This window comes from Elephantulus edwardii, unplaced genomic scaffold (assembly GCF_000299155.1).
Source record: "Elephantulus edwardii isolate Elephantulus edwardi_28Jun2011 unplaced genomic scaffold, EleEdw1.0 scaffold00057, whole genome shotgun sequence".
Taxonomy (NCBI): Eukaryota; Metazoa; Chordata; class Mammalia; order Macroscelidea; family Macroscelididae; genus Elephantulus; species Elephantulus edwardii.
This window is the reverse complement of record NW_006399807.1, coordinates 12,208,014-12,219,187: the sequence shown is the minus strand read 5'-3', so window position 1 is coordinate 12,219,187 and position 11,174 is coordinate 12,208,014. Positions and strand designations below refer to the sequence as shown.

At 39.2% G+C, this 11,174-nt stretch overlaps 1 protein-coding gene across 1 annotated transcript in view; it reads left to right on the top strand.

Moving 5' to 3' along the window:
• Positions 1-11,174, top strand: part of NME7 (NME/NM23 family member 7) — a 252,120-nt gene that overhangs the window by 165,985 nt on the left and 74,961 nt on the right. Inside the window, exon 11 of the mRNA XM_006887453.1 lies at positions 10,378-10,485. Coding sequence (XP_006887515.1) covers positions 10,378-10,485 — 108 coding nt within the window. The remainder of the gene's footprint in view (positions 1-10,377; positions 10,486-11,174) is intronic.

Sequence of the window (11,174 nt, the reverse complement as noted above, 5' to 3'; positions counted from 1 at the left end):
TGGCACTGATGAGTCAAATGCGAGAATGGTGTGGACAGTGTTTGGTGAAGCTCCCAATTAAAACAAGCTTGGAAGCAGAAGTGGCATCCACTTCCATAATAGCTTGCCTCTGGAAACCCTACAAACCTGGAGGAAGGACAAAAGTTATACAGGTGTCCAGGACTTTCACTCATAGGGTCGCTATGAGTTGCCTGCAACTCGACAGCACTTAACAACAACAACAGTTGATCACAAAGGATTTTGTCTTCTAAGTTTGATAATCAGGAATGAAAGCTCTTCCCAGTTAATTTCACTGTTTAAAAAGTCATTTCATCTTGCCTATTTTTCCTATGTTGTGGCAAACTAAATAAGAATGACTCACTGTGGCAGCAATTTGCCTTCATTGTCCAGAGATATTTTATCATTCCATTACTCTCAATATTCAATAAATAGTGACCACTAAAGCTCCTGTCAGTTCAGGGTTATCAAAATCTAGCTCCCTTGACTTCATTCAGAATAGCACTGAACATTCATCCTCTGCAGCAGACTGAGGACTGTGTCATCATTGCATTTCAGCTCCCTTCCTCCGTTTGCCCAGGCCTCTTTCCTCGCTTCTCCACAGGTCTGCATAATCTTGAGTCTACTCCTCCATTATACTGTTGCATGCAAATCTCCAGCAAAGACTTGATTTCCCAGAAACACAATTTGTGACAATAAACATTCAGAAGACTCACAAAAACTATGTAGTAGGGTATAAATAAAATCACAATGAATTCATTAAAAGAGCACAGAGACCACATTCTCTGAATAAAACCTGATATGATAATACATGGTAGCAAAAGGATAACACGACTAACTCCCAGTTATTTTTGTACCACATGTTATTTGTTGTGTGGCATGAAGTCACTATCGTGACCTTCTAGAACAGAGTAGAACTGCCCCATCAGGCTTCTTAAGTTGCAGTTTTTGTGAAAATGAATTGCCCAGTGTTTTCTTCCATGGAGTTGTTGGTGAATTCAGACTGCTGGCTTTTCTGTTAGAAAATGACAGCATTGTTGTTTTGTGTTATGTGCCATCAAGTTGCTTGCAACTCATAGCGACCCTATGCACAACAGCCCTAAACTCTGCTCTGTCTTGTGCCATTAGCACTGTCTCTGACACTCCCATCCTGATAACCCCAATCACCTAATCAACCCACCTCATAGAGGGCCTTCCCCTCCTGCGCTGTCCCTCCACCCTCCCCAGCATGATGTCCTTCTCCAAGGACCGGTCTCTTCTTACAACATGTCCAAAGTATGTTAGACAAAGCCTCAGAATCCTTGCCTCCAAAGAGCCACCCAGTTTAACCTTTCCAGAATGAATCTGTTTTCCTAGCAGTCCGTGGTACTCTCAATACTCTTCTCCAGCACCACAGCTCAGTCAGCTAACAGCATTACTACTATAAAATTATTATTGTCCTGTGCTGTTGTGTCAGAACCAACTCATAGCTGACCCTCTAGTGGGTTTTCAGAAGCAGTAAATCATACAGGAGGAAATTGCCCATCCTTCTCCCACGAACAGCTAGTGTTGAACCATGTGCCTTTGGGCTGGCAGTGAAGCTTCTTCCTACCACTCAGCCACAGGGGCTCCCTGTTAGAACACTTGATGCTAGGTGTGTCGAATTGAATACAACTTGTATCATCAGCCTTAGAGCCAAGGTCACACAGTTCTTAGGCAAGACACACACCTGGAGACACTGGTACAAAGGACCTACTTATTTCTTTTAATAGTAAGCTTTACTCTAGAGCTTCCAGCGGGCAGTCAGATTTTGTTAGATCTTCCTCAGAGTTTAACATAGCCATCTCTCTACTCCCTGCTTCCTTATTTTTTATTTCCAGTAAGCAAATCCATGAGAAAAAGGTGAACAGTCTCCTTCCGTGCAATTTACAGCCTCAGAAAGCCAATGGGAGTGTCAGCTATAAGTCACTTCTTACCCCATGGCAGTGAGTTTGAGTGCATTCCTTCGTTTGCATTCCTGACTCCATTTGCTTCCTGGAGAGCCTAAGAAGCAGTTAACTCTGTTGTCACTTGCCTGAGTTCCCTCTTCTAAAAGGCTTTCAGTAGGTAAGGAGCTGCGGGGGTGGGGGTGGGGAATCCGTTTTCCTAGAGAAGTTTGACTCTTCTTTGTCTAATAAATGAGGTCCTGATTTCTTAGCTTGACTTAATCTTTCCCAACTATCATATCCATTATTGTTATATATATCATCAAGTTGAAAGTAAGTCGTAACTCACCCTTCAGTGAATTTTCCTAAATTGCTGTTTGCACAGGAGGTAATTGCACATCTTTCTTCCGTGGAACAGCTGGTGGACTTGAACTATGTGCCATTGGATTGACAGCACAACTCCTTACCAGCTAGGTCACAAGAGCACACCATCTCCAGTACTACCTCACATTTACACCTTGGAACACTCCTCATTCCCCAGTTAGCTCTTATGTTTTGTTATATCCACCTCTTCCCCCCCCCCTTATCTTGTTGTTGTTGTTGTTGTTAAGTGCCATCGGGTCACAGGCGACTCATAGTGACCCTATGAATGAGACTCAGAGTCCTCAGCGCTTGTGTGTCTTCCATTCTTTCTCCAGGATCATAGGGTTTCTGAAGGCACGCTATTACGGAAGTGGATGCCACTCCTGCTTCCAAGCTTGTTTTAATCGGGGAGCTCCACCAAACACTGTCCACCATGGGTAACCATTAATGCATTTGTCACATCAGTGTCACAGTGTTCAACATCACAGCAACCACAAGTTACTGTTGTGTGGCAAGTGGACACACCAGGGCCATGTGACCTAGAAGAATGTTTGAACCAAAAAACAATGAAAGACAGGTCAGAGGGCCATGGATTGAAAGTCACCCACCTTAGGCTTGGTAGCATCGCTTTCTGTCCACTGGGTCAACTGATCTCTCTCTATGTTGATGTTATTTTTGTTGTTGTTAAGTGCTGTCGAGTCATAGGCGACTCATAGAGACCCTATGAAGCAGATTCCTCAACGCTTAGGTGCCTTTCATCCTCTCTCCGGGTTCATAGGGTTTCTGGAGGCAAGCTATTACGGAAGTGGATGCCACTCCTGCTTTCAAGCTTGTTTTTTTTGTTTTGTTTTTTATATTAAATTTTGCATATTTAATAAATGAAGCAAATATTGTACAACACCTTTTTTTAAAAAATGAACAATACTGTATATTTATAAGAAAAGTCAGTACAAATTTTAATATTCATGTAGGAAGATCTAAGGAGAGACTAGCTTATGATACAAAGAAAATGGAACAGATTTAAAGTACTGTAGTTGTTATGTACTGGCCTGTCTACTACAACTCATAGCAAGCCTATGAACAATAGATCGAAACCTTTCCCTATCTTGTGGAGAATCTTCCTTTCTTTACTGATCTTTGCCAGCACAATTGATATCTCTCTCTAAGGATTGATTCCTCCTGAAAATGTGCCCAAAATAGGTATGGGGGATGAACACAATCCTGATAATGCCCCTTCTGATTTCGAACCATGCAAATTTCCTTGTTCTGTTTGCAAGATTGTTTCTTGGTCTATTAGTAAGTTTTTTATTTTGTTTTGTTTTTAATTTTATTTTATTAATTTTAATGAACATTTACAGAGATTTTAGATTTTCATTCATTGTTGACACTTTTTTTTTCTTTACTCCCCTCCCCCCAGTTCACTCCTATCTTTGAAAAGCAAAAGATAAACTTCTTCCTTGGTATACAATACTCCCCCCCACCCCGCCCCCAATGCACTCCACTGTTGTGCAACCTTAATTCTGGATTCCTGTGATAATCATAATATGCTATCATAAATCACTTTTCAAGTTTGTTTTAATCAGGGAGCTCCACCCCACACTGTGCATTGAGTAACCAACCATTAACCCTTTATCTTAGTGAAGATTTACAAAGATTGGTTTCATTCATTCCTGCATACTTCCCCCCCCCCAAATCGTTTTGTAATGTTTATCCTGTTTCAGGCTATTAATTGTCATACACATAGCTTTTAATCATTCATTCCTTTTAGATAGTCCTTCCTTTCACCCATTCCAGTGCAGTGTTCATTATCTATCCATTCCCCCAACACATCCCCAAACCCAGTGTTGATCATGATATTACAATAGGGGTTTATGCAATGTTTGTCCTTCTATAACTGAGATATAACTCAGCATAATGTCTTCCAGATTCATCCACATTGTATAGTGTTTTACAAGTGAATTGTTTTTCAGTGCTGCGTAGTATTACATTGTGTGAATGTACCATTGTTTCTCTATATTGTTGATGGGCAATTGGGTGGTTTCTATCACTTGCTATTGTGGATAATGCTGTGATAAATATGGGTGTGCATGTATCTGTTTGTTTTGCAGCTCTGATTTCTTTGGGGTATATTCCCAGTAGAGGGTATATCTACCTCTTTGTTCATTGCACTATATTAAATATATTAAGAGCAGAACTTAATAGGAATGTCTTGTTTTTCTGGGTCTTGCAAATTTTCTACTTGACAGAGGACAGAGGACATTATATACTTGGTTTTAGTGGATAGCATTTGAGTTTTCATTGTTTAACAGATTTCCACCTTATAGGTTCTAACTTTTGCCAGTTTTACTCAGTTGTATTATCCTTCGTAAGTTCATCTTACATGATGTCTTCTCCCAGGAAATATTATCTAATTACTACAGACATTTCCATTTGCAGTTTAGTCAACATTGTAGAGATGCCATGTCTAAGAGTAGAATCTTGTTCCATAGGTTTTTGGTCACTCATTTTTTGAAAGCAGATCAAATGACATTTCTTCTAAGGTACCTCTTTGTGGACCTAAACTTTCAGCCTTTGGTTATCAGGTCACAGAGTTGGCCAGTTGCATCACTCAGAAACTCCAATCATCACAACCGGAAGTAATCTTTCCTTCTATCTTTTCTATTTTCTGGTTTTTCTCTTGCTTTTTATCTTTTTTTTCCCTCTTGTATATATGTTATCCCCTAAGATTATTAACTCCTGGGAGTATGTATGTCTTCATATCGCCTTAGAACTCAAATCCTGTGCATCTAACACTTAGAAGGAAATAGTATTTTAATGAGTGTGGTGCAGGCCAAATAAAATTTAATGGACAGATACACAGTTAAATTCTTACAAAACACTTTACCTATGTTAAATTATTTTAGAGTGCTTTTCCCTAGGCTGAAATACTAAGAAAAGAAAAACAAGTACTCACCTTTCATATTTTATAAAGTATGTCTCATCTCACAAAGTGGCAACTTAATACCATTTAAGTAGTACAGTAGGTGTTTAATATTGAGTACTAAATTGCTCGGGAAATGGTAAGGGGAAAGAATGAAGATAGTGACTATGAAAGACAAAAATATAAAGCCACGATTATTTTATAAATATCAAGATGTTTTTCTCTGGTAGCCCAATGACAAGAAGCTATGCTGCAGAGGGGCTCTGGTGGCCTAGTGGCAAGAAGCTGCAACTACAATCCCAGAGGTGCACGGTTCGAATCCACCAGATGCTCTGCCGGGGAAGGAGGGACAATCTCCTCCTGTACCAGTCAGATCTGATTTGACGGTACACGCACACAAAAAATTAAAAAAAAAAAAAAAAATAGAAGCTATGCTGCAATCCCTAAGGCATGTGGTTCAAATCCGCAAGCTGTTCTGTGGGAGAAGTTTGGGAAGTCTCCTCCCATGTGATTAAACTGCCCCTGAAAATCCACCAGAGGGTCAGCTATGAGTCAGTTCCGACTCCACAGTACAATATATTTATAATTTAAATTTAATGGAAATCTTAAAAATCAGTTTCAAACACTTGAAATTTATAACTACAGGTCTTTTAATACATGTTTACTTGATGGAATCACTAATATAAATGCTGCTCAGCATCCTAGCACCGTAATTCCTTTTTCTCAAGAATGGGAATCCCAGAATACTTGATTGTGCTTATGCAAAACCAATACTTGGACCAAGAGACAGTTGTCCAAACAGAGCAAGGAAACACTGCATGGTTCAAAATCAGGAAGAGTGTATGCCAGAAATGTGTCCTATTTCCACACCTTTTCAATCAATATGCGGAATAGATTATCCAGGAGGCTGGACTGTATAAAGAGGAATGTGGCATCAGGATTGGTGGAGGATTCATCAACAACCTGCGTAATGCAGATGACACAACCTTGCTTGCTAAAACTGAAGAGGACCTGAAGTGCTTACTGCAGAAGGTCAAGGACCACAACCTTCGATATGAATTAAACTCAACATCAAGTAGACAGAGATTCTGTCACTGGGCCAATTGGTAGCATCATGATAGATGGTGAAGAGGTGGAAATTGTTAACAGCTTCAGTTTTCTTGGCTCCACAGTCAGCACTCATGGTGCCAGCAGCCAGAAATTAAGAAGACAAATTGCATTGGGAAAGTCTGCTGTCAGAGACCTCTCCAGAGTACTGGTTTGTAGAACTGCATAGTTGCCAAATAATTTTAAGGTATTTTTCTCAGAGTAGCCTATATTATGTTTTATCATCATCATCATCATCATCATCATCATCATCTACTTTTGTTTTTTTTTTTGTTTGTTTTTTTTTGTTTTTTTTTTTTGCAGATGATACAAGTATTTTTATTGGGTTTTTCAGGGGCAGGGGACTCAAACAAAAACCACTATGGTTTCATTTTGTCTCAATTCTTTCCTCTGATAAAACAAAGCACTGGTATTTCCTAGAACATCAACATGCAGTCACCAGCAGTAAAAAGACTTTAAATTCGGTGATTCAATGAAAGATGCAGAACAAAACTTCACTCTCCTCTTAACCACTCGAATTTTCTGGGACTCTTAGCCTTTTCTTTCCTCGGTTGTGAAGTCTGTTAGATCAGTAACCTACAAAGATTTTAACCATTAGAAAGTCTGTTCAGTAACCACGCGCACTTCGGGTTTTTAAGTAAACATGTTGCTTGTGCAAGTCAGAATCTGATACCAATTAAATGGTTACAGCTTTGCCAATAAACAAGAACATACTCTTCCATGGCTAGGAAGGGAGACTGCCACGGCTGACAGGCATCATCTACTTTTGTGGAGGACATTGGTGACCACAGATTCATAAATCTAAGTTATTTTCCTTCTTCATCCTACTTAGTTTATGAGGAACCAATTATCTGATAATTTCTTTGTCCTTGAAATTATTTTTTTCTTCATTTGTCTTTCAAGAAGGTATTCGATATCTTCTTATCTTAATGGCTCTTCTTTCTGTCTCTTTTGGCCTAGTGGTAAGGAGTTGCACTGCCAACCCAAAGGCACAAGATTCAAATACACTAGCTGTTTCACGAGAGGAAGACAGGTAATTCCCTCCCATGTGATTTACAACCTCTGAAAACCAACTAGAGGGTCAGCTATGAGTCATTTCTCACTTGACAGTATATAGTAACAACAGTCTCATTGCCTTGGCTTTTTTATAGAACTTGTTGTTGTTGTGTGCCTTCAATTTACTTGAGACTCATAGCAAGGATAATAGCTCTGACTCTATCCTGAGCCACTCACTGTCTCTGACACACCTGCCCCGATTACCTCAGTCACTGTGTCAATCCATCTCATCCCAGGTCTTCCTCTCCTGCACCATTATTCCTCTATCCTTCTGGCATGATGTCCTTCTCCAAGGAACAGTGTCTCTGAGCAACATACCCAAAGTATGTAAAATGGAGCTTCAAAATCCTTGCTTCCAAAGGAGCAGCTTGGTTTCACTTTCTCCAGGAAAGACCTGTTTGTTCTCTTGGCAGTCCATGAAATATTCAGAACTTTTCTCCGGCACCACAACTCAAATGCATAGATTCCTCTTCTGTCTTCCTTAGTCATTGTCCCACTCTGTGTCAGGTGCACCTTAGTCTCCAGACAGATATATCTGCTCTTCATCACTCTGGAGACATCTCTGACAGCAAATGTTTCCAATGCAATGAATCTTTTTATTTCCTGACTGCTAGTGCTGAGAGTGTTGATTGTGGAACCAAGCAAATTAAAATTGTTAACAATCTCATTCTCTTTTCCATATACCATGATGCTACCAATTGGCCCAGTGGTGAGAATTGGAGACTACAGTCTCTGAACTTCTTTAGCAAATGTTTCAGGGCATCCTCAGTCTCAGCAAGCAAGGTTGTGTCATCTGCGTAACATAGGTTGTTGAGTCTTCCTCCAATTTTGATGCCATATACGTGCTCATAAAGTCCAGCCTCTCGAATGATCTGTTGTGCATAGATGTTAAAAAGGTATTGGAGACAAAGTATACATGTTTGATGCACTCCTTTCCTGATTTTGGGCCATGCAGTATTTTCCTTGCTCTGTTCTGATGACTGCTTCCTGGTCCAAGTGTAGGTTTCACATGAGCACAAGAGCTTTCATTTTCTTGATGTTGAGGTATAATCCATACGAAAGGCTGTAGTCCTTGATCTTCTGCAGCATTGGGAAGAATGGGAATCCCAGAACACTTAATTGTGCTCATTAGAAATCTATACCTGGAGAAGCTGTTGTCTGAACCAAGCAAGGGAACCCTGCATGGTTTAAAATCAGGAAGGGTATTCATCAGGGTTGTATCCTTTCTCTGTATCTATTGAGTCTGTTTGCTGAGCAAATAATTTGTGAAGCTGGACTCTGTGAAGAAGAATGTGGCATCAGAATTGGAGGAAAGTTCAACAACAACGTGCATTGTGTGGGCAACACAACATCTAACTCTTAGTTTTTCAAAAAATTACAGAATTTGAGATGTGTCACTGACTTTCAAAATGTGATCTGTAAAAAAAAAGTTATTTGTAATATTGATTTCCTTGTACTCTAGAGTCATAGCTAGATTTGACATCTCCACTGAGTTATTATATAAACAATTTAGACTTATCACCTTCAAAACCAAAATTCTGAGGACCTGCCCTACAAAATGAAGATTTTTTAAAAATAAAGTTACAATTAAAAGATAGCAGTATATAAGTAGAAATTGACAGTAGTATAGTAGAATTTAATAGGAAACCAAGAAACAAATCTATAGATACATTATTCAACAATAACAATCCATTGCCTTTGAATTGGAACCAACTCTCAGCTGGCCATCCTGTGGGTCAAGAGTCTCTAGAGAGCAATGATGTCTGTTTAAAGACTAAGGTATGCCTTGTTCAAGCCATGTTCTTTTCAGTCACTTCCTATGTATCTGAGAGCCGAGCAATGACTAAAGTTGACAAAAGAAGACTTGATGCCTTTGAATTATGACATTGTAGATTACTGAATATTACTTGGAATGAATAAACAATGAACAAATAGGTCCTGGAGAAAATGCAGTCAGAGTGCTCCTAGGATGATGAAGCTTCAACTTATGTACTTTGGGCATGTAGTTAGAAGAGATATTCCTTAGAGAGGGACATCATGCATGGAAAGGTAGAGGATCAACAAAGGAGAAGAGCCTCGACCAGATGAAGCGATATGCTGATTGCAGCAACGGACTCAGTTATGTCTGAGATGATGAAGATGACACAGGATAGGACAGGGTTTAGATTTGTTGTTCATAGGGTCAGTGTGAGTCGTACTCTGTGGCACCTAACAGTAACAAAAACAAATAGCATAGGAAAAAAAATTGCCTATCTTTCTCATGTGAAGCAATGGGTAGATTTAAACTGCCCATCTTTGGTATGGCAGCAACACCCCATGCCCACTCTGCCAACAAAGCTCCATATACACACATGCTGTCGTTTTTTATACTGTCAAGTCAGAACTGACTCATAGCTGCTTCAGCAGGTGTTCGGCGACAATACATCATACAAGAGGAGAGTGCCCATTCTTGTTCCACAGAACAGCTATTGGATTTGAACCACATGTCTTTGGTATTGTAGCACAGTTCTTACCACTAACTAGACCACCAGAGCTTTCTATACATTGATAAAAAAACCTTTTATATAGCAGAACTATTTAGTTTTTATGAGTTATTTGTGATTACTTCTTTCCCTTTAAATGTGTACATACAAAATGGATATAACTGTATTTTTTCCCTTTTGTATTTGGCACCATCAAACTGGTTCATTATAAATCAAAGACTAAGATTGCTTATCTTTATAAAGCACAAGTGTTTCACAGGAATGAATTTGGTTCCTATTTTGTGTGATTCTCATAATCTTTTTGCCCACTGATAGAAATTACAGTGGACTTCATATTAAGTCATAGAGAAGGTCTTCTGAGCAAACTGAGATTTTCTAGTGTTGAAAGTTTTTGTACATTCCTCGTCTTCTCAGGAATATCAATGCCCTCAACATATATGTGCATACTATAAATTAGGTAATAGAAGAGTTGCATACAGCTGGTGAGCTTCTTACTAGAATATGTGATTTGTTTTGATAAAAATGTGAATTTGTTTCTATTTAATAGGAAATTGCCCGACATTTACGCCCCGAAACCCTGAGAGCAATCTTTGGTAAAACTAAGATCCAGAATGCCGTTCACTGTACTGATCTACCGGAGGATGGCCTGTTAGAGGTAAGATTCGGAAGGGTAAGCATCCTAATTCTATTTCAACCTCATGAATAATGTCAGCAGCTCCTGATGGTAGAAAACCTCTTAATATTCTTGGACTGTATCCTGGTAGTCTGACAACTTCAACTTTAGACTACAACTTTAAAAGACCAAACTAGGAAAAAATTTATAGTGTGATTTGTAGAACTGCATAGTTGCCAAATTATTTTAAAGTCTTTTTCTCTGAGTAGCCTATCAAATCCACAGGAACCAAAATTTGACCTTAAGTCTATCCCACTCGAATTTAAAAACCATTTCAGGAACAGGTTTGAGGACTTGAGCACCAGTGAGCATAGACCAAATGAGCTGTGGGAAGATATCAAGAATATTGTCCATGAAGAATGCAAAAGATAATTACAAAGGAAATGGAAGAAAAGACCAAGTTGGATGTCAGATGAGACTCTGAATATTACATTAGAGCAGTCAGAAGCCAAAGCTAAAGGAAGAAATCAAGAAATTAAAGAGGTGAACAGAAAATTTCAAAGGGCAGCTCAGGATGATAAAGCAAGATACTATAATGAAATGTGAAAAGAGCTGGAGTCAGAAAATCAAAAAGGCTGAATTTGCTTAATGTTTCTTAAGCGGAAGGACTTGAAAAACAAATCAAGCCATGAGTGGCAATACTTAAGCATGCTTTGAGTTGTTGTTGTTGT